Raw genomic sequence first — 24,921 nt, 5'->3', positions numbered from 1 at the left:
ATATAGTTCATAGTTAATCTGCGGAGTTTGCTGCCAAAAAATGTAATGATGGCCACCGACTTGGATGACTTTAAGAGAGGATTAGACATATTTGTGGAGGGTAGGTTATCAGTGGCTACTAGTCATAATGGCTATATACAGTCTCCATTTGCTGGGGTTCATGAGCAAGGGTGTGCTATTTCATTCACATTCTGCTTGTGGGCTTTCCATAGGCATCTGGTTGACCACTGTGAGAACAGAACGCTAGGCTTATTAGGTCTTCAGTCTGACCCAGCAAGGTTCTTCTTATGTTCTCACATGATGGCAATTATAAAATGGCTGTATATTCATATGATTTCTGGTAACCAAAACTACCACAATTTATATGTGGGCTAACATACTATGGGTTGGGATCCAGACTTAGTCATATGTCAAGCAGATTAACTGAAATAAACGGGGCTTAGGTTAGTTATGACTAACTTAATTTCCATTGATTTCAGTGAGACTGCTCTAAGACTAAGTCTACACAGGATCCACCCCTATGGTTTTTGACACTAGGCACAATCCATTGGGATGTTCTCAGCCATAATCCACTGGGATTGAATGAGATGCAATGAATAAGATATATGCAAGAGCACTACTGGGTGTTACACTTGCATTTTCTGCTTACTTTTGCGCAATGTGTCTTATCAAGCAAATTAAGGAACATTAAGGCATTCTTTTACAAGAACACTACTTAAGTTCCATCATAATTACAGTAGCTGCAGCCTTCTTCATCCTTGGGTATCCAGATGTCGTAGGACTACAACTCCCATCAGCCCCAGCCAGCATAGCCAGTGTTCAGGGATAATGGAAGTTGTAGTCCAGCTCCATCAACATCTGGAGACACAAGGATGAAGAGTGCTACACTAGTGTAAACTGAGGAGAAATAATAATTGATACACATGAAAGTTAGAATCCTAATGCTGAGTAACAATTCATAAATCCTGCCAACATCACTGGAATTCACTAATTCAGATTTATGCCCAAGTCAATCAAGTAAATGGTGTGAATGAGATCATTCTTTATTAACTCGGGCCCATTTCTGGACTCCTGTATTTTTCCATCAGAAATGTGAAGGTGCCAGACGACTTTGATTACTGTGCATGTTAGGAACGGAATACAAAAAAAGAGGCTTTGAAGTAGACTAGGAAGGCAAAGTAAATAGGGACTAGGGCTTATATCTCATAGTTTTCTGTCTGTCTTAGAGGGGGAAAAGGGTAAAATAGGCAAACGGGGAGGGGGCAGAGCCTGGGAACTAAAGAGTGATGTCTGGCAAAGCCTGAAAGGAGATAGAGCCAATGTACCAAATGTTTCTGCAGAAAGGCTCTATAAAAAAATTGGTCCAAACCTCGTAGCCTCACAGCACAAGTGGCCTCAGGTAGCCACCCTTGATGATCTTGGGACTGGCATCGTTCAGAATGGGTTTGTTCAAAGTGTTTATTGGCCACAGTTGAAGACAATGTATTATTCAAAACAGAACAGTATGCAGGCTGTAAGGAAGCTGAAGGCACAGGGCAAGATTACAGCAAGGCAAACAGACAAGGCCCAAAGGTCTGGATGCATTGAGAGACACAAGACTGCTTATTTTCCCCTCAGCTCACCAGTATTGTATGACTTACCACAGTGACTCACCACCTTCCTCCTTCAACAAGCCTTTTAAGTAGAGACCTTATCCCAGTCTGCATCTGTGTTGGAATTGCTTTTTAATATGTTCTAACCCTTTTTTTAAAAAAAAAATATGTTTTTAACGCTTTTTTAAAAAAAAAAGTTTTTAAAGATGTTTTGTTTTAATATATTTTAAAGTCTGTTTTTATGATGTTTTAAAGTGTTTTCAGTGCTTTATTTTTGCTGCCCTGGGCTCCGACAGGGAGAAAGGGCAGGATATAAATATAATAAATAATAAATAAATAAGACACATCTGCATGAAGACAATTCATCTGCTGGTGCATCCTGACAATAGAGTCCAGTAAGAATCCTACTGTCTTCTGAACAGAATTATGTCTTCTCAGGATGAGAGTCATTCTGCTCATGGATGCTGTATCTGTGTGGGTGTTTATGTATACACACACACCAGCCTTCCCAGCTGTTCTCCTCTGTTTTCTGCAAACTTTTTGTCATGAGGCTACTAAAAAAACAATAAGGATATTTTAAAAAATCTTCAGTCATCATTAGCACCTCTCCAGTCAAATATTTATTTATTACTGTATTTATCAAATAAGTCACCTCCGGAGCCTCTAGGTGACTTACATAAAACAAATTAAAAACATCCAATGCAATCAAATACAGATATTAATAAATAGAGCATAACTGAGCTGCAACTTACACAACTTCAATTCCAGTGTAATTATATCGAAGTTTAAATCCTGCCCACAAGTAAGAAAAATTCCAGTCCCCATCAGATTAACAGAAACAGAGATAAGTATCATAATATTAATCTGTTAAAATTATTTTAAAAGGCCTGAGAGAAGAGATAGATTTTTGCCTGGTGCCGAAAAGATGTCAGGAAGATTTTTTTAAGTAAAGCATTTCACAAAGGGGGTCACCACCACAAATGCCCTTTCTCTTGTTACCAGCCTCTGTACTTCAGATAGAGGGAGCACCCGCAGGAGGTCCCAATGGAAGGTACATATGGGAAGAGGTGTTGGGGTATCTACTGAATGTGTAAAACTGGGGAGACCTTTGATCAAGATACAACAGACACTAAGGCCCTGGGGATACAGAGCTTGGCAGCCAGGATTTGGAAAAAAGAAAGGGGCTCAGGAAACCCCCTGCCCTGAATTGTTGAGAAAAGCAGTTGAGGGTTCTGGAAACTCCGCTGCCTTACTAAGGCCCTGGACTGCTTTCTAGCCCTGTAGTGAATCAGAGTAAGCACATTCAACATTATAGTGGATGGGAGAGAGCAGAAGATGGCTGAGGTAATGTGATGAACACACATACGTTTCTACATGCCTGATTTATGCAGTCTTTACCCTGTAAGGACAAGGTGGGTGGGCGGGCAAATGCATCGACTCTAGGGTTGTCACGTGTCTGGTTTTTGCTCGGAGACTCCATTTTTGGGGGGGGGGGTTGTCTCTGGGTGAGTCACCTTAATCTCTGGACTCCTAGCTTTCATTTTTTAAAAAAAGTTTCTAGGTGGTCTGGTTCAAACAATATAAACGAAATTGCCAGCCCCCCCCAACTTCTGTTAGTACCTTCTGCTCTAATCCCTGTCCTTTCAGGTTTTTAGCCAATAAGTGATTTCAGGGTTGTGATTGACAATAGCAATAGCTAAACCTCATTTCAGGTTCTGAGAACACTTTTCTGTTCCTGCTTGTCTCACATCAGGAATTCAGTTAATATATAGCTTTCAGCAGAATAAAGAGTACTTTCTCTGTACAGGATTGGGGCTTGTTTCTGAGTAAACATGCATAGGATTGCACTACAGGATTGCTGTTAGTGGGTGGTTCTTCTGATTGGATGGTAGGTGTCCAACCTGTCCTGGATGGGGTTGCACTTCCCCTAAAGGAGCAGGTTCATAGCTTGGGGGTTCTCCTAGAACCATCTCTGTCACTTGAGGCTCAGGTAGCCTTGGTGACATGGAGTGCCTTCTACCAACTTTGGTTGGTGACCCAGCTACGCCCCTATCTGGACAGGGATAACCTGGCTTCAGTTGTCCATGCACTGGTAACCTCCAAATTAGATTACTGCAATGCACTCTACGTCGGGGTGCCTTTGAAGACGGTTCGGAAACTGCAGCTTGTGCAAAATACAGCGGCCAGACTGGTAACAGGGCCAGACGGTTCGAACATATAAAACCGATTCTGGCCCACTTGCATTGGCTGCCTGTATGTTTCCGAGCTTGATTCAAGGTGCTGGTTTTAACCTATAAAGCCTTACACGGCTTAGGACCACAATACCTGATGGAACACCTCTCCCAACATGAACCCACCCGTACACTACGCTCAACACCCAAGGCCCTCCTCCGGATGTCTACTCAAAGGGAAGCTTGGAGGCTGGCAACAAGGGAGAGGGCCTTCTCAGTAGTTGCCCCCAAATTATGGAATGATCTTGTTGACGAGGTGTACCTGGCGCCAACACTGTTATCTTTTCAGCACCAGGTCAAGACTTTCCTCTTCTCCCAGGCATTTTAGCATGTGTTTTTAAATTGTTTTTTTTTAAAAAAATGTGTTTTTAAATTTGTATATTTGTTTTTAATGTTTTTAATTGCTGTAAACCGCCCAGAGAGCTTCGGCTATGGGACAGTATATAAATCTAATAAATAAATAAATAAATAAACAAATAAACAAATTCATGCTTATATAAATATTTCTTCATACTATGTCTGATATGTATCTGATTTCACACTATGGTTGTAAATTATTATTTAGAAATTATTATTTCCTCTAAATTATAAGTGTGCCCTTCTTCCTTGGGATGGTAATGATCCCCCTCTGTTGTTTTCACCCTGATGGGCAGATTAGGCTGAGAGATAGTACATAGCCCATGGTCACCCAGTAAACTTTGTAGCTTATTTCCATTTTAAAATTTAATTAAAATGATTTATACATAGGCAAAGTTTATGAAGTAATACAGATCCACATAATACATTTAAAGCACATCCAACTCACATTTAAAGCGCATGACTTCCCCCAAAGAATCCTGGGAAGTGTAGTTTCCCCCTCGCAGTTATAGTGCCCACCAACCTTAACAAAGTACAGTTCTCAGGATTCTGTGGTGGGATTCATGTGCTTCAAATGTATGTTGAATGTGCTTTAAGTGCATAGTGTGGATCTGCCCTAGTGTGCTGCGCATTCATTAGTGAATTGAAAAGAACAGTTTTAAAAGATACATTTTTAAACAGGGCTGTAGCTCAGTGGTAGAGCACAAGCTTTGCACACAAAGGTCCAAAATCCAATCTTTGGAAGAGACTATTGCCTGGAGTCCTGGAGAGCCACTGCTAGTCTATGTCATCACTACTCAGCTAGATGGTGCCAAATGGCCTGAGATGAAATAAAAGAGGAAAGAGACCGAAGGGCTACAATGCTTCTGAAATTTATTTATGTATTTTATTTACAACATTTATATGCTTTATTGTAAAAAAAACCAGTTTATAGAAGGAATTAAAACAATAAAAGTATTTGCCAAAACAGTTAAAGGGCTGCATTTACTGGTCCTGCCCCATCTGTTACTTTCATTAAGCTTGGCCCCACTGCCCTCCACATGTTGTGGGGGGAGGGGGGAGAGCTCTGAAGTGAGGAGCCTACTCTATGCAAATCCCTGTGTGATTTATTTATTTATTTATTAAATTTATATCCCACTCTTCTTCCCAGAAGAAGGAACTCTGATCCCTGTCTCAGATCTTCCTAATGTGTGGCTGCTGGGGATTCAGTGCCTCAAGTGCACAGTCAGAGGATGATGTGCTGGCCAAGCCCAGGGCTGCTTCACCAGGAGCTGTGGAAGTGGACCAGGTTCCTCATACTGAACCTAAAGCTAGTGCTCAGGAACCTGCAGAACCTGAGACAGGATCCTCACAGATGCTCCTTTGCACAAAGTGCCTCCCTTTTGGTTGATCTTGACTGATGAAGTGCTGGACGGACCCCCAGCCCAAAGATCCTATTCATTTGATGGCTCATGTAGAATGAACATACATTGAGGGGAGCAGGGGGGCAACATCATCCCCAACCTGTGCATGTTTGCTTAGTCATCCACATGGGCCCTGTGCATGTAAGCTTGATATATACGATACACAGCCCATAAATGCATGTACTTGTCTGCATACTCTAGTGGTCATATAGTCCACTGCACACACACAGAGAAGAGAGGATACTGCTTGCTGCTGTTCCCAGTCCCTGCTACTTTTTAAATTCCCCACAGCTCCAGAACATCTCTGAGGTTGCCCACAAATCCCTAGAATTCTTTTTAAAAAAAATCCCTCTACAGAATATTTATTTTGCATTGTCTGAGCTGTGAGCTATGTCTCAGTCAGCCTTCTCCAGTCAGGTGCCCTCTGTAAAATTTGGAGGGCAACAAGTTGGGGAAGACTGGTCTCAGTCTTGGACAAAAAGTAGGCTTCAACCAAAAGCACAGTCTGCATATGAGCAGAGTCTTGCTTTATCTGAGCTGTTAAAGTACTCAGGGAAATGACAGTTGAGTTGATTCATAATACAGCTGAGCATTACAAGCTATGCAGATTTGTATTGTGCGTTTGTATTCTGAGCCAGGTAATGATGAAGTTCAGCAACATCACTAGTGCCAGCCTGCAGGAAAATGGCAGAATCCATAAAAATAAAGATACAGGTTTTGCATATAGCTATGATCTTAAATTTTGTCTGTTTCTCCGTTAACTGTAATGTTGTTCATGTGATAATCAGCCAATAAAAGTTTTGGAAGGTTACGTTTTACAAACATTTTGTAAGGTTTTTGTTGTGGGGAGGGTGTCCCTGAGCAAAGTGTGATGTGTTGGACCTCTTCCTCTGTTGATGAATCCTGGTGGCTTTACCTGGCTGTGGTGAGGGGCAGCAACAGTAGTGCTCTGGGCAGCACTGGGTGGCTGGATGTGGCTGCCATTTACTTCCCAGAATGCTCTGTAGTGATGGTACATTTGGATCATTGTGGAGAATCTAAATGGTGGCTAGACCCAGCTGCCTGGTGGGTCAGGGCAGGTATTCGTTGTGCCTCCCCCCCCAAAGGGCCCTACTCTAGGGATGGAAGAGAGTGTCATCTGGCCTGCCTAAAGCAGAAGGAACTAATTAACATCTCTAATGCATGTAAAACTAATGCATGTAATCATCCTTCAGTTATCCAACTTTTGCGATACAGCTATCAGCTCAAACATACTAAAAAAGTGTTCAGGTAAAATACATTTAGAAATGGATCCATTGAGGTTAAATACATATGTATTTAATACACAGGGTGCTATTCAATGCTAGTCCTACTCAGAGTAGCCCCATTGAAGTTAACAGACATGGCTGACTTGGGTTATTAATTTTAATAGGTCTACTCTTAGTAGGACTTAGATGAAGACAACTTTAAAAATTAAAAATTAAAAAAACCAGAGATTAATATGGAAGCTGGACAGAACAGACTCATGAATGAACATATTCGAAATTGCAGTGGACCCGAAACAGATTGATCATCCACCCCACCTCAGACCTTGGCAGCTGCCCAGCGATGCCAGCTCCCGATGCCAGACCTGGGTCCTCCTGGGTCATTTCCCCTTCTTGCATCTTCTTGCTTTTTAGTTTTTTCACCCAACTTCATTTCTTTAATTGCAGAGGACCATTTTTCCTTCCTAGTGATCTTCCTCTTTGAAATCTTCCATTGTCTTTCTTAAACCACTCAACGTTACATAGGAGGAAACCAGCTATGCTCAAAAGTCAGCTTTCCTACAGTTACTATAGGTAACAAATGCCAATAATTTGGAGGGGGGAGGGGAGTTGTTGGAGAGTAGAGAAAAATATGTCAGAGGGCAGAAGTTAATCAGCTTTAGTCAGGTCTTTTATAAAGAATAAAAAACAATAATTCTCTTTGAAAGTAGAACAATAGTTTTCATTATATTGTACATGCATTTTTCAGACATATCCAACTTTAAATTGGATACATAAGTTGTTATCACTTTTGCCTTGCAGCAGTCAGCACATTTAGAGCTTGTGGCGTAGTGGTCAGAGTGTTGGACTATGACCTGGGAGACCAGGGTTCGAATCCCCACACAGCCACGAAGCTCACTGGGTGACTTTAGGCAAGTCACTGCCTCTCAGCCTCAGAGGAAGGCAATGGTAAACCTCCTCTGAATACCATTTACCATGAAAACCCTATTCATAGGGTCGCCATAAGTCGTGAGTGACTTGGAAGCAGTCCATTTCCATTTCCTCTTCATGTATATGCATAAGCAGGACCCACTGAACTCATATTTATTTCCAGATAAATGTGCATAGAATATCAGCCTAAACATGCGTAGAACCTAGTCTGAGCCTGAATTCTCAAGCTGAGACCACAACAGTGTTGTTTATAATGCGTTTTCTGAATATATTTGTTGTGAGAATTAGTTTGCTTGTTTGAGCGATTGAAAAGTAGCTACTTTACCCATGCCAATGGAAGATGTTTGTATAAGAACTACATATTCAAATGTCTCTATTCTTGATTATTTGCTATTTTCAAAAGTGGGATGTGTGGTGGGGGTTGGCTGCTTTCATTCTCTGTATGTAACTTCTTCAGATTGCTTGAAAAATAAAGGGGTGGGTGTATTTTCTCTATCACAAACAATGTTCGTATTAAACCAATATATTTCCATGAACTTTTTAGTTCAGTTTAGCAAGTGCTTAATGCAAGTCTCTTAATAATAGCCACTCATCTAGATACTTATGGTACTATTTATTTATTGTACTTCTATACCGCCCCATAGCCGAAGCTCTCTATGGCAGGAAAGCTTTGGGGGAACAATGGTTTCTTGTTTTAACTTTTTAGGAAAACTAAGAAAAGCATGTGTCTATCATAGGCATGTGTCAGTGGGTAGGCTAATAATATTTATAGACTAGTTACTTTTTTAAAAACAAGACATTAGCTGTTGTTCTTGTTGATGACAGAACTATTTTTAGTGAATGGAAATCAGCAGCAGTTGACACCTGATTGAGAGCTATGGGTGCCTCAATTGGTGTCTAGAAAGAAATTTACCATATTGTGGTTTACTTCCCTAAGGATTTCCAAGATTTAATGATCTATGGTCTGGATGATCTGTTGAAAAATGAATGAGATTAGGACAACATTCTTTTGTTCATTAAACCCAACATAACACACTCTCCCTTTGGAAAACTAATGAGATTCTTATATTGGGGACAAGGTATGAATACATTCATTGGATACACTTCAGAAAATCGAGGATCTCTCTCTTTCACACACACACACACACACACACACACACACACACACACACACACACACACACACACGCACAGAGGGATAAATACACGGACTGCTAGATGGCTAGTTTAAGAATTCAGAACAACAAGGATGAGAAAGGAGTGGCACAGTACCATCAGATGTATCATATTACTCCAGGTGAATGTAGAGTACCTTGTCCTGCATCTTCGCTATACATTAGGGCCCCACTCATAACGGCGGGTTATGTTCTGGACCCCCGCTGTAAAGCGAAAACTGCTGTGAAGCAGAACTTATTGAATAGAATGGCGTGCAACGCCCGAAAACCACTATAAAAGTGGAACAAGCGCCGTATGAGTGGGGCTTTAGTCTAATTGCATCTAATTGAGCCCGCTGCATTAGCAAAGCGCCATAAAGCGAAGCGCTGTAAAGCGGGGCCCTACTGTAGTGTCTTTTGACCACACTCTCATATTCTTTCCCCCCAGCGACCAATTAGTTGCTCAAGCCTCTTTCTTTCACACTGGTGGTTGTGGGCTGTATGAAAGGATGGGTCCATAGTTAGGATTACTAGATTGCTTGCAACATGCAGAATCTCTTCTCTGTTTAGCAGCTCCTCACTCAAAAAGAGGAATGTGACCATGCACTTCTATAGTTACCATCACTAATGACTAAGGGTTTGGAGGAGGTCTGAGGGCAAATTTAAATAGATTGGCCCTTGCTGCTACTGGAGAGGTATGAGAGGTTTTTTACTAGGAAACTAACCAAAATAACATTAGCCCTAACTTGGGCCTGCAGCATTAACAATGGACTACACTGCAGGGCTACTGTAAGCTACTCATTCTCAGCACAGCCCTCAGACCTTCAATAAGGCTATAAAAGTGAGATACACTGCAGGATTGTTGGATACTACTATCTTAGCCCAACTCATGTTATTAAGATGAAAGGAAAGGAAAGATGGGCTAGTTCTCCTTGCATAATGAAACAGCAACACATTTCCTTCATTGCACTCAAGCAGAAGTTCAGTTTTTCTTTTAAGCTCTGTGTATGGATCCCTCAGTCTTTCTTTTTTGTTTTAATAGTTTTTATTCAAATTTTCATAGAACAAACAAAACAAAATCAAACAACAAACAACAAAAATAAAAAACTTGACTTCCGATTTGTCACAGATCAGCTATAAATATATAATATATATCAAACCTGTCCCTTAAAACATACAGAATCACTTTTCTCCATAGTCTATCTTAATTAATCATCAAATCCCATTATCATCATTTCATTTTTATCTTTCAACAAAAAGTCTAAAAGAGGCTTCCATTCCTTAAGAAATGTATCTATCGATTTTTCTCTAAGTAGGCATGTCAATTTATCCATCTCTACTAAGTCCATTAATTTCAATAGCCATTCTTCCGTTGTTGGTGTTGATTCCATTTTCCACTTTTGTGCATATAATAATCTTGCTGCCGTAATCATATATAATATTATTCTTCCATATTTCTTTTCCATTTGTTTGTCCATAAAACCCAATAAGAAAAATTCTGGCTTTGACTGAATATTTATCTTTAAAAGTTTTTGCATCATCCTGCCTATCTGTGCCCAAAATGATTTTGCCTTTTTACACAGCCACCACATATGATAAAATGATCCTTCTTGTTGTTTACATTTCCAACATACATTAGAAACATTACTATACATTTTTGACAACTTTTCTGGAGTCATGTACCAACGGTACATCATTTTATAGAAATTTTCTTTAAGATTATAGCATAATGTAAATCTCAGACCTTTTTTCCACATATTTTCCCATTGATCCATTTGTATATTGTAACCAAATTTTTTTGCCCACTTTACCATACAGTCTTTTACTTGTTCTTCTTCCATATCCATTTTCAACAAAAGTTTATACATTTTTGCAATTATACATTCATCATTTGTACACAAACCTATTTCAAAATCAGATTTACTTATTTCAAACCTATACATTTTCTTATCCATTTTGTATCTTTCTAACAATTGTAGATAGGCAAACCATTGAGAACTATATCCTTCCTTTATTAATTGTTTTCTCTCTTTCATTATATATTCTCCATGCACATTTTCTGAAAGTTCTTGATAAGTTAGCCATTTCTCTTTTCCGGCCATTTCTCTTCTGTAAAATGCTTCTTGACTTGAAACACATAATGGTATTTTCGAATAAAACCTTGTTTTGTATCTATTCCATATTTTCAACAGAGAACGTCTTATAAAATGATTATTAAAGTCCACATTAACTTTTACTTTATCATACCATAGATATCCATGCCATCCCCACTTCAGATTATGGCCCTCCAAATCCAATAGTCTTTTATTCCTCAATAAAAACCATTCCTTTATCCAGACTAAGCAACAGGCAGCAAAATAAAGTCTCAGATTTGGTAATCCCAGTCCTCCGGATCCCTCAGTCTTTCTGAGTCCAGGTTATTTAGTCTAAGAGGCAGGGGCTATCTGCAGTAGGGATAGAATTTTCTGAAAATATCCAAGTTGAGCTTGTTCACATGGATTTTTTTCTAATATCATTCCTTGATCTTGATAAAGGGTGAGGATTGCTTTTTACCAGCTCCACTAATAATGCTTTTTTTTGCAAATTATATGTACTATTATACACATTATTATACGTATAATACCATATGCATATACACTACCTATTTTTAAGGTATTCAGCATGTAAACAGATATATATAGCAAAGCATATAACTGTATAAAAATAGGTTTAATAGTTATAAACCTATGCTGCAGAAATATAGTACTATTTATTTATTTCATATATTTGTATGCCGCTTTTCATCAGCAGGTGACCTCAAAGTGGCTTCCATAGCAAGAACAAAACAATATAATAAAAACAATTCAGAACATAGTAATCATAAAAAGCCTACAACTGTATCAATAAATAACACCATATGTGCACTACATGGGGCTTCACTCTTTTATACTTATTACACACACACACAGACACAGACACACACACAGATCAGTTGGTCTTTTAAAAAACTAAATAAACCCAACAATGCACAAAGGGCTTTGACTGTCATGCCCAAAGTTGAAGAACTCAGACTCAGACACGGTTGTGGTTTTTCCTTTTATTGTAGTAAGAGACAGCTTCAGTTCTGTGCACCTCATGAATCTACACTTACTCAGAACTCTGCATCTCTCTAGAACTAGCTAAATGTGACTTTGACTTTAAGACATTGAGTCAGCAACTGCTTCCCCGCAGTCAGTTTAATAAATCTGGGCGGTCTTCCTGCTTGTGTGTGCCAACTGTCAATGTTGAGTGTAAGTGAAGGATCCGCCTTAACCGAGTCTGTTGAATTTCCCGCTTCATTCGCCTCCTGGCGTGAGGTGAAGGAGGGGCCTCACCCGCCTTCTTGTCTTCCCCCTCTGACAGAGGGACGCTGCTAACTGACAGCCTGGGCATGGGGAGCGGGGGGGTGCCCAGCTGGGAAGCATCTGACAGGCCAGGTTGAGCTCCCACAGGGCTGTCCAGAGTTGTGGGGCCGGAGCTGTCAAGGACTGGAACCTATCTAAGTCCGTTTTGCCACATGGCCCTCATCTCCATGCTGAATCTCCCCCCACCCTGGAGGCTTGGGTTGTTGGGACAAGCTTCATGGAACGCTCTCACCAAATCTGGTGCGTGGACATCTGACACTGCCTTCCAGGATCTTTCCTCTGGTCCAAACTCCCGCCAGTGGATCAAATACTTCAGCTTCCCTCTGCGCCGGCGAAATTTGAGGATCTGCTCCACCTCATCTTGTCTGTCAGCTGTGATGGGGGGGGAGGGTATTGGGTGCCCGATAGGGATTCGGTGGCTTCTCCAGTGTGAGCAATGAACATTGAAACACTGGGTGGATCTTCATGCAGGCTGGCAAGCATAAGCGGAATGTGACTGGGTTGATGAAAGCCTCTACTTCGAAGGGCCCCACCCTCCAAGACTCTAACTTGTGGCAAGGAACTCTCATTGGCAAATAATGTGTAGAGAGCCATACTTTATCCCCCACCTGTATCTCGGAGCGAGGCTGGCAGTATTGGTCAGCAACTCTCTTGTAGGCAGCCTTAGCTCTGGCTAATTTCTCTTGCAGCAGTTGTTGCATTGCCTGCAACTCTTTCACAAACTCCGCCACCCCAGGGATGGCCAGGGTAGAGTTGGGAGCGGGGAAAGTACGAGGGTGAGAGCCAAAACTGGCGAAAAAGGGTGTCTGCTGGGTAGATGCATGTATAGAGTTATTGTAGGCAAACTCAGCTAAGGGCAATAAAAACACCCAGTTATCCTGCTCGCAGTTAACATAACAGCGGAGATATTGCTGCAGGCTGGCATTCACTTTCTCTGTCTGTCCCTCCGTCTGGGGTGGTGTGAGGACGACAGCTTTAACTTGATCTGTAGCAGCTGCAACAGGGTGCACCAGAACCGGGCAGTGAACTGCCCCCCCAGTCCGAGACCAGATTGGTTGGAAGCCCATGCTGCTGGAAAATGTGCTGAATAAATAGTAGTGTGGTCTCTGTGGCTGTTGGCACACTGACAGCTATTTTATTGAAGGCATCCACGACTACCAGAACAGTGGTTTTCCCCTGAGAGATGAGTAGGTCTGTGATACAGCCCAGGGTCACCATTCACCATGGACCCTCAAGTGTGGGGAGCAGCTCTAGCAGCCTGGCTGGTTGTCCAGGGGCAGACTTGGCCCTCATACACGTAGGGCAGGATTGGACATAACTCTCGAAGTTATGCTTTATCCTTGGCCACCAGAACTCATGTGTGACTGCCTGTAATGTTTTAAACACTCCGAAATGCCCTGCGGCCGGGGAGTTATGACATTGTCGAAGAACTTTGGCTTGGATCTCTCCAGGGGTCACATACAGGGCTTCATAATGGTTGGTCATTCCCCCTGTCTGGGAGAATCCCAAAGTGCGGTCCTGGGGGAGCTGCTCCAGCTCCCGCACACGCTCCTGAGTGAAAGGGTCTTGTTCTTGAGCGCGGCACAGTTCCTCGAGCCATGGATTGGGACAGGCCGCCACCACCAGCCTTTCTACGGGTATGACGTGACATAGCGGGGACTGAGGCCAGGGTTTATTGTACTCTTGCTTGTGGGACAAGGCATCAGCCTGGCGGTTTTACTCCTGGGGAACATAGTTAATGTGGAAATGGAACCTAGCAAAGAACTGGGCCCAATGCCCTTGCTGTTGGTTCAACTTGTGGGCCATCTGGTGGCTCTCAAGGTTCCGATGGTCGGTGTGGACCTCCACCACATGTCAAGCCCCTTCCAGGAGATGCCGCCAGGTCTTGAACATGTCGCGGACGGCTAACAGCTCTTTCTCCCAAACAGTGTAGTTTCCGTGAGAAGTAGGCAGAGGGCTGTATTCCCCACCCTTTTTTGGCTGGCTGTAACAATACTGCTCCAATGGCTACATCCATGTCTCCACCATGAAAGGTCGGTGGGTGTCTGCATGCTGGAGTATTGGCTCTGAGGAGAACAACAGCTTTAGTTGCTCAAACGCCTATTAGGCTGCATCTGTCCAACAAAAGGGACCAGATCCTTTTAGTCAGTCTGTTAGTGGGGCTATCATGTTGGAGAAGGCAGCGATTAAATGTCTGTAGTAGTTGGCAAACCCCAGAAATTGCTGTAGGTCTTTTTTATTTTATTTTGTGGGGGGCAAGAAAGCACACATCACACCTTCCCCAGGTCCATCTCTACACCTGTGGGGTAATTCGGTATCCCAGAAAGTCCAAGATGGTCAAATCGAATCCACACTTCTCCAGCTTGGCATACAGATGGTGCTGTCTCAGTCTCTCAGCACACCTCACACACGCGTCTCATGCTGTTCTGGGGAGTCAGAGTAAATAAGGATGTCATCTAAATAAACTATCATAAAGCGATCCAGGTAGTCCTGGAAGATGTCATTCATGAAATTTTGGAAGACAGCTGGGATGTTCAAAAGCCCAAACAGCATGACTAGGTATTCAAAGTGGCCATACCTGGTCTTGAAGGCAGTTTTCCGCTAATCCCCTTCCCTGATCCTGACAAGGCTGTAGCCTCTGCGCAGGTCCAATTTGGTGTAGGTCTTGACTGTTAGCAGTTGCTCCAGCATCTTGTTGATAAGGGGTAACTGTTGGGGATGGTGATCTTATTCACATATTTATTCCACTCCACATATTTATTCCCAGGTAAGTGCATTTAGGGTTACACCCTTTTAGTCCCTATCACTGAGAAGTTAAAGCAGTTTTTTTTACTCCTAAGGCGGGGACATAAAATTGATCTCTAAAGTTACTGCTGCCTATATTTATAATCTTGCAGATCACAAAATAAGGTTGGATGCAGTGTTCATACCACTGAACTCAGAAGGACTTACCTTCGCAGAATTTGAGGTAGCCATGATGAAAATTAAATCAGGTCAATTTTTATTCTAGACTATTTAATCTAGAACAGGTGTGGGATACCGGTGGCTCTCCAGATGTTGCTGAACTACAGCTCTCATCATCCCTGGCCATTGACCATACTTGCTGGGGCTGATGGGAGTTGTAGTTCAGCAGCATCTGGCGAGCCAAAGGTTTCCCACACGTGATCTAGAACAATATTGTCTCTGACTCCGTTTGTCATCAGCTCTTGCTTGGCTCACCACTGGCATTCCATGCTCCCAACAGATTACCCCCAAGGGAATGTGGCCCTTGTCAGAAAAAATATTTCCCCAGCAATGCCTACACATCTAGCATTTCTATGGCTGCTTGCTCCCATAGGTAGCTTATAAAGCCTCCTTCAGTGTGGTTTGGCCAGGTTTTCTGGTCTTGAATCACAGAGGGCCACCTTGACCATGTCAGCATATGTTTCATTTGTGACCTTATCTTAGCGATGTCTGAGCAGTCATGTGAGAAGCAGCTCCTAGACTGCTGAAGTATCCATTCATGAAGTCCAGCACTCCTCCTATTGGGATGCACTGCGATAAGCAAAAGAGGAGCACTGTTTCTACCTGAGGAATGGCTCTTCTCTTTTATTTCACTTGTTCTTTTGGATGAGAAAGCTGCATCAAATTCTGCAAGAACAGCCTGCTCTATCAAAATGAATAGTAAAGCATTGTTCAGATAGGGGCGTAAAATTTGAATGAAAGGGCTCTAATGAGGATACAAATTTGGATATGAAGACAGCTGAATCTGTTGGTTTTGGATTTTACGAGCATCATTGTGAATCATTTCAACCCAGCTGATGTGCACAGTGCAGAAAAGTTGCACACCAAAGAATTAATGTTTTTCTTTTGTTAGACAAAAACAAAATAATGCAAGGCGTAGTTAGTTTTTCAGTAGACTGTTCCTCCATGGAGTTTCAGTATGCCGTGTATAATAATTGTTATCCCCACTTCAGAAAGTAGTATTACACAGCTCAGTGATGGTTTGAAGAAGAGGCTCTGTTTCCTTTGGTTTTTTTCCCCATCTCCCTTGGAATAACTGCTAATTATTCCCCATCTCATCTTACAGTGAATCTGCCCTATGACAAAATATTCAGAAATTATGCAGGCCACAGTCCCTAAACACACTTGCCTGAGAAGTAGGCTCTGCCAAAACCAAGACTTTTCTTCCAGGTAAACGTATTTAGGATGGAGACAGCAGTTTTCTAAATGTTTGGGCTGACACTGTTCAGGAGATTATGAAAGCCACAGGGCTTCTATAGAATGAGATCCTTGAGAACTGGCCAGTTAGAAAGGATGAGAGGAGACAGACAGACAGACAGGCACGCACACATGTGCACACACACACACAGAGCATGTATGAGGATAAAAAATATCCATGCAGAGCAGTAGTTTTCTCAGATTCCTTCACCCTATTCCTGGGATTCATCTGACAGCACGAGATGTTCTGAGACGAGGGAAGGTCAGTGGTAGAGAGCATCTGCTTTGCATGTACAAGGTCCCTGGTAGGGATGGAAAGATCTGCCAGTTTTGGTTCTCTCAGTTTCTCATTTTGCCAGTGTTAAATTAAGTTCTCTACATTTCTGCAGCAACCAGCAATTTTTTTTAAAAAAAATATCCTCATGAAAATTTTAGTGCAAATTTTTCCAAATAAACACATTTTTGTAGACGCTTTTGACAAAGGTACATATTTTTGCAAGCCATTTCTCATCATTTCATGTCTTTCTGCATGTCATTTTCACTCGTATTCATTTTTATGCACACTTTCCCCTAATATATGCATTTTTGTAAATGTTGTTTAGTTGGTGAACTGCATCCCAAAATTCTAATAAATGGGAATTTCGAAGGACGGCTGTGTTTCGGTTCTGATATTGTTTCGGAAATTGCAAATTTGATAAATTCTGCTTTAAATGCGAACTGAATCAACATTTTCACCCATCCCTAGTCCTTGGTTCAGTCACCAGTATAACCAGTCAAGCTGAGAGAGACCCATAATTGAATCCCTGGATAGCTGCTGGGAGTCAGTTTTGACGGTACTGAGCTAGATGGACTAATGGTCTGACTCAGTGTAAGGCAACTTCCTATATTCCTCCTTGACCCCAAGACTGAGACAAAATTTACCACAATATAAAATCCCATCCTACATCCCCATACCCCCTTTAGGATGCACACCTTAACATGGTGAGGGGGTTTGAGAGTGTTGAAGAAGCTGAGAGCAGTGCCGTCAGGAGTCTAGACCAAGAGGCTAGACTCCTAGCAGGGGCACCCATGGCGGAATGGTCAAAGCTGAGACACCAGACTAAGATGCATTCAAACTCAGAGGAAGGCAAGGGTAAACCACTTCTGAACACCTCTTACCACGAAAACCCTATCAACAGAGTATCCAAAATGCAACACGAGATAGTGCTGGAAGATGAGACCCCCAGGTCAGAAGGCACTCACCGAGCTACTGGGGAAGAACAAAGGACAAGTACAAGTAGTGCTGTGACTAATGACGCAGCTGGGTCAAAGCCAAAAGCAAGCCCAGAGGTTGATGCGCACAGATGCGACAGGAGAGTCCGGAGTTGTACGACGCACACAATAGGAACATGGAATGTGAGAATCATGACCCAGGGAAAGTTAGAAATTGTCAAGCAAGAAATGGAGCGTATCAACATTACAGTACTTGGCGTAAGTGAATTAAAATGGACTGGAATGGGACATTTTCAATCAGGCAACTACAAAATATTTTATGCAGGAAATGAGAAATCAAGAAGAAACGGGGTTGCTTTATTAGTGAGAAGTGATGTAGCAAAAGCAATTAGGAGCTACAACGCAAGGTCTGAGCGAGTGATATCAATGAGATTAAATGGGAAACCTATTAACATAACCATCATCCAAGTCTACGCTCCAACATCAAACACAGAAGAAGAAGAATGGGAGAGATTTTACGCAGAAGTACAGGAGGAAATTGATCCCACACCAAAACAAGATATGATGATAATTATGGGGGACTGGAATGCAAAAGTAGGGAACAGAGAAGAACTAGGAATTGTGGGGAAATGGGGCTTAGGTGACAGAAATGAAGCAGGAGAAAGACTTATTGAATTCTGTGAAGCCAATGATTTGTTTCTTGCAAACACATTTTTTGAGCAACCAAAAAGATGACTGTACACGTGGACATCACCAGATGGTCAATATAGGAATCAAATTGATTATATAATTGGAAACAGAAGATGGAGAAGTTCCATACTTTCTGCAAAAACAAGACCAGGAGCAGACTGCGGTACAGATTATGAACTGATCGTATGGAAAATCAGAGTAAAGCTAAAGAAGAACAACAAAGCAATCATAATGCCAAAATACAACTTAAATAACATCCCAGAAGAATGTAAAGATCAAATAAGGAACAGGTTTGAGGCTTTAAACTTAGTTGACAGAGAACCAGAAGAACTATGGACTGAAGTCAGGGACATTATCAGGGAAGAATGCAAAAAGATAATACCTCTTGTTAAAAAGAGAGAAAGACCTCAATGGATGACTGAAGAAACTCTTAAAATGGTTAAAGAAAGAAGGAAAGCAAAAGCAAAAGGAGATAGAAACACAGTCAGAACCCTAAATGCAACTATACAACGACTAGTACATAGGGACAAAGAAAACTATTACAATAGTTATTTCAGAGCTTGGAAAAGTTACTTTTTTGAACTACAACTCCCATCTGCCCAATCCAGTGGCCATACTGGCTGGAGCTCATGGGAGTTGTAGTTCAAAAAAGTAACTTTTCCAAGCTCTGGTTATTGTATAGAAATAGAAAAGAACAAAATGGGAAGAACAAGAGCCCTATTCCAAAAGATTAGAGAAATGAAAGGGAAATTTAAACCACGAGTAGGGATGTTGAATAATCAACAGGGGAACACACTGACTGACCGAGATGAAATAAAAGGGAGATGGAAGCAATACACTGAAGAACTCTACAAAAGAGATGCCAGGATGACAGATTCATTCACGGAGGAACCATATGATGAAGAACCAGAAAAATTAGAATGTGAGGTGAAAGCTGATCTTAAAATTCTTGGAAGAAACAAATCACCAGGAATAGACGGCATACCAATAGAGTTGCTACAAGCTAACGAGACTGAATCTGTCCAAATTTTGACAAAAAGTTGACAAGAAATATGAAAAACTAAACAATGGCCCACAGACTGGAAGTGTTCAATATATATCCCACTTCCAAAGAAAGGGGATCCCAGAGAATGCAGTAATTACCAAACTATTGCCTTAATATCCCATGCAAGTAAAGTAATGCTCAAGATTCTACAACAAAGGCTCTTGCCATATATGGAGTGAGAAATGCCAGATGTCCAAGCTGGATTTAGAAAGGGAAGAGGCACCAGAGATCATATCGCAAACATACGTTGGATAATGGAACGGAGCAAGGAATTTCAGAAGAAAATCACCCTGTGCTTTATAGACTACAGCAAAGCCTTTGACTGTGTAGATCTTGAAAAACTATGGAATGCTTTCAAAGAAATGGGGGTGCCACAGCATCTGATTGGCCTGATGCGCAACCTATACTCTGGACAAGAGGCTACTGTTAGGACAGAATATGGAGAAACTGATTGGTTCCCCATCGGAGGGTGTGAGACAAGGGTGTATTTTATCACCCTATTTATTTAATCTGTATGCAGAACATATCATATGGAAACCAAGATGAAAGAGGTGTGAAAACTGGAGGGAGAAACATCAGTAATTTAAGATATGCAGACGATACCATACTCTTAGCAGAAACCAGTAATGATTTGAAACGAATGCTGATGAAAGTTAAAGAGGAAAGCACAAAAGCAGGACTACAGCTGAACATCAAGAAGACTAAAGTAATGACAACCGAAGATTTATGTAACTATAAAGTTGACAATGAGGACATTGAACTTGTCAAGGATTATCAATAACTTGGCACAGTCATTAACCAAAATTGAGACAATAGTCAAGAAATCAGAAGAAGGCTAGGACTAGGTAGGGCAGCTGTGAGAGAACTAGGAAAGGTCCTCAAATGCAAAGATGTATCACTGAACACCAAAGTCAGGATCATTCAGACCATGGTGTTCCTGATCTCTATGTATGATGTGAAAGTTGGACAGTGAAAAAGGCTGATAAGAGAAAAATCAACTCATTTGAAATGTGGTGCTGGAGGAGAGCTTTGCGCATACCATGGACTGCGAAAAAGACAAATAATTGGGTGTTAGAACAAATTAAACCAGAACTATGACTAGAAGCTAAAATGATGAAACTGAGGTTATCCTACTTTGGACACATCATGAGGAGACATGATTCACTAGAAAAGACCATAATGCTGGGAAAAACAGAAGGAAGTAGAAAAAGAGGAAGGCTAAACAAGAGATGGATTGATTCCATAAAGGAAGCCACAGACCTGAACTTACAACATCTGAACAGGGTGGTTTATAACAGATGCTCTTGGAGGTCGCTGATTCATAGGGTTGCCACAAGTCGTAATCTACTTGAAGGCACATAACAACAACAACACCCCCATAACATATAGTGCCTTGCAAAAGTAATCAGACCCCTGACCAATGCTCTCATATTACTGAATTACAAATGGTACATTATAATTTTGTTCTGTATGATATTTTATTTTGAAACACTGAAACTCAAAATCAATTATTGTAAGGTGACATTGCTTTTATGTTTTTAAAAAAACCAAAACATGTTGCTTGCATAAGTATTCAACCCCCACACATTAATATTTTGTAGAGCTACCTTTCACTGCTATAACAGCTTTGAATTTTTGGGGGTAGGTATGTACCAGCTTTGCACATAGCGTCAGAGGGATTTTGGCCCATTCTTCTTGGCAGATTCGCTCCAGGTTGTTGAGGTTGGTTGGACGTTGCTTGTGGAGCACAATATTCAAAGAGTGCCACAGATTCTCAATGGGATTGAGATCAGGACTTTGACTGGGCCACTGTACGACATTCACTGTTCTTGAGCCACTCCAGTGTTGTTTTCGCCTTGTGCTTGGGATCATTGTCCTGCTGAAAAGTGAATTTCCTCCCAAGCTTCAGTTTTTAGTGGACTAAAGCAGGTTCTCTTGCAGTATTTCCCTGTATTTTGCTCCATCCATTCTTCCTTTGATTTTGACAAGATGCCCAGTCCCTGCTGATGAAAGCATCTCCACAACATGATGCTGCCACCACTATACTTCACTGTAGGGATGGTGTGTCTTGAGGCATGGGCAGTGTTAGGTTTGTGCCACACATAGCGCTTTGAGTTTTGGCCAAAAAGCTCTATCTTGGTCTCATCTGACCACAAAACCTTTTCCCACATCACAACCGGGGCACTCTCATGCTTTCTGGCAAACCCCAGACAAGCTCTCAGATGGTACTTTTTTAGTAACAGCTTCTTTCTTGCCACCCTCCCATACAGGCCAGTGTTATGCAGAGCTGCCGATATGGTTGACTGGTGTACCATTACTCCCAGTCACTGAACTCTGTAGCTCCTTGTCCTCCGGTTCTGCTTGCAGGTTTCCCAGAGGCATCTGGTTGGCCACTGTGAGAAAAGGATGCTCGACTTAAATGGACCATTGTCCTGATCCAGCAGGCTCTTCTTCTTATGGTGGGTATGCATTCCAGGGTATGCAAAGGAAAAATGACCAGAAGGGTTCTGAGTGTGGTTGTTCAGTTCCCCATTCCCAGTTGACAGGTTCAGATTCACCAGGCATTAGGGAACTGATGCTGCTCTGCAGAATACATATCTTCCTATGCAGTGGGTCTTTTGAATCCCTTCCTGGTTTATTTGTAATTCTGAGGCTCTTCTACCGGGGAGCGGGATGGGGGGACTCTCCTAACAATTTTTAGTTTTAAGCATTTCCTCTGTTCAGGTCAATTAAGCAAAAAAGAAATTGTACATTTGACTGAGTAGCTTTCCTAAGTGGTTGATTTGGCTAAGCAATTTTCTGAATTCAAATAATTGATTTAGCAAGTGGAGTGGGAGCTTTTGTTTCAGATAGGATTCTTTAAGTCTTTGGAAATTCACAACTCAACGCACTGGTTTAGGGTATCTTGTATTAGAGTGGCTTGTTGCAATTTTTAATCATCCTGAACAGTATTTTCTTTTGGGGTTGATTTCCATTTTTTCTTTCTGTGCTTACAAAATTGATTTTCATCTGTTCAGGGCAAAGCTGTGTGTGCTTCTAGCCTCAGTACACTAGCAGGAGACAAATGGTAGAGATGTACCCAGCTTATGTTGCTATAAACCAAATATGTTCACCAAGGTTATTTCTATTCCAATATTCTCCCTCCCAATAATTTACAAAGCTAATCATAGCTCTGTTATTACCAAGCTTTTTTTTTACTAGTTAGCTCATTATCATTCAATTCCACATTTTTTTGACTCATTCCTCTACAGATGGTCTTTTAATCCCACTTCTGCCCAATCATATCTTTAGTTATAGGTATCTTGCATCCAGTAAGAGATGACTCACCAATTGTCTGTGCTTCTCTTTTACTCAGTTGTGCAAATAATGTAGCAGCTCCCTCTGGGGTATATTGAATAATATCTCCTGTTTTATTTTTAATGGTTTTTTTTTTTTTAAACACATTTCCAAAATTCTTGTATATTAACATGACATGTACAAAATCAGCATCCTTAGCATTGCATCTCCAAAATGTTCTAGAAGAAGGACAGAAATAAATGTCATTTTTTGTCACACATATTTGGAATGGATACAGAAGTATCAAACCCACAGGTGAGCATGCTTATGTTTTACATTTAGTAAAACCTTTCAGTGAGAGTAAATGTGTTAAAGAAACATGAAACAGCAGCCATCAGCTGCAGATTTCAGGGCAATGTTAAAGGGCAGTATATTGCCCATTATCATGTTTATTATTTTATCACCATCTGTATTTTCTGACTCGAGCACCAAAATGTATTTTGCTATCTCTGGATGTATATATTTCCAGCATGGTCCTCGGTTTTGTCAAGCTCTGCAAGTGCTATTTGTGTTTTCGGTAAAGCCGAAGGCAATTAAAATGAAACTATAAAATTTCATGTACTGTTTCCACTTTCTTGTTTGTTTGTTTAAATAATTAATGCTTCAGCTGTACCCTGTAAAGTGATTGCATTTATTTCTTTTTTTACTTTTGCAGGTTGTCTTAGTCTTCGCTCTTAGTATTGGTGCTCTTGTAATATACTTCATAGATTCGTCAAAGTAAGTATTTTAATACATTTCCTGTTCCCTTCCTCCCCTCTCCTAAAGCAATTATGAGACTTTAAATTGTTCCCTTCATCTGCTTCAGCTGTAAGCTTTATACCCATCACCTGCATAAGAGAAGGGGGAACGTGTTAAGATACAGACTAAGTTTCAAAGATACTGGGAAGTTCTTCTGTAATTTTTATAATATTATTGTTTTTCATGTTTTGTGACGGGAAGGGAGAGAAATAATTCCTATGTTTTCAGAATATGCATAATGTAGACACATCCTAACAGTCAGTAGGTTAAATATCTGTGAATATTTTTAATGGACGACAGTATAGTATCAGATAGGAGGAGAGGTGATCCTATGAAAATATAGACCTGTAAGAACTATAATATTTGTATCTGTTGAGGACCAAATTAGAAATTGTGGGTAAAGGCATGGCTACAACAGAACAATGCCACCATACATTTAATCCCTCCTCCTTTCCACTATCTAGTAGAATTTCCATCATTTTGTTATTTTATAAGTTCCACAACAGAACTTAGATTTTATTGTGATGTTATAATGTTCCACATTTCACTGGAAAGACTGCTCACTGGGGCAGGGTGTCTCCAACATGTCACCCCGTTGCTAAAAGAATTGCACTGGCTGCCCATTTGCTACCGGGCCAAGTTCAAGGTTCTAGTTCTGGTGTACAAAGCCCTATACAGCTCGGGACCAGGATACCTGAAAGACCATCTTATCCCTTATATACCCAGTCGATCACTGCGCTCTGCAGGGGAGGGCTTCCTGCAGATACCATCTTGTCAGGAGGTCCATTCTGCATAACATAGGAAACGGATCTTTAGTGTAGTGGCACCTACCCTGTGGAATTCTCTCCCCTTAAATATTAGAGAGGCACCATCTCTGTTATCATTTGGCACCTACTGAAGACTTTCCTCCTTCAACATACCTGTTAAGTTGAGACCTCCTTATCCCAAGCTGCATCTGTGTTGGAATTGCTTTTTAATATGTTTTTAAACCTTTTTAAAAAAAGATTTTAAAGCTTTTCTTAAAAATGTTTTTAAATATGTTTTATTTTAATGTATTTTAAAGGGTGGGATATTAATTAAATAATAATAGTAATAATTACAATGGAATGTGAGCAATAGACAGGCACCATGTCTGTTATCTTTTCAGCGCCTATTGAAGACCTTCCTCTTTCAACAAGCCTTTTAAGTTGAGACCTTATCCCAGTCTGCATCTGTGTTGGAATTGATTTTAATATGTTTTTAAAACTTTTTTTTAAATAATAATGTTTTAAACCTTTTTTTTAAAAAAAGATGTCTTGAAAGCTTTTTAAAAAAATGTTTTTAAAGATGTTTTGTTTTAATGTATTTTAATGTCTGTTTTTATGATGTTTTAAAGTGTTTTTAGTGCTTTTGTTTGCCGCCCTGGG

The 24,921-nt window shown here is 41.0% G+C and overlaps 1 protein-coding gene across 12 annotated transcripts in view; it reads left to right on the top strand.

Moving 5' to 3' along the window:
- KCNMA1 (potassium calcium-activated channel subfamily M alpha 1) overlaps positions 1 to 24,921 on the top strand; it is an 848,545-nt gene that overhangs the window by 344,510 nt on the left and 479,114 nt on the right. For all 12 annotated transcript variants that reach the window (XM_061634884.1, XM_061634892.1, XM_061634879.1 and 9 more), the window contains one exon: positions 23,433 to 23,494. In XM_061634884.1, coding sequence (XP_061490868.1) covers positions 23,433 to 23,494 — 62 coding nt within the window. The remainder of the gene's footprint in view (positions 1 to 23,432; positions 23,495 to 24,921) is intronic.

Source organism: Rhineura floridana, chromosome 7 (genome assembly GCF_030035675.1).
Source record: "Rhineura floridana isolate rRhiFlo1 chromosome 7, rRhiFlo1.hap2, whole genome shotgun sequence".
Lineage (NCBI taxonomy): Eukaryota > Metazoa > Chordata > Lepidosauria > Squamata > Rhineuridae > Rhineura > Rhineura floridana.
This window is presented reverse-complemented; position numbering and strand designations above follow the sequence as displayed.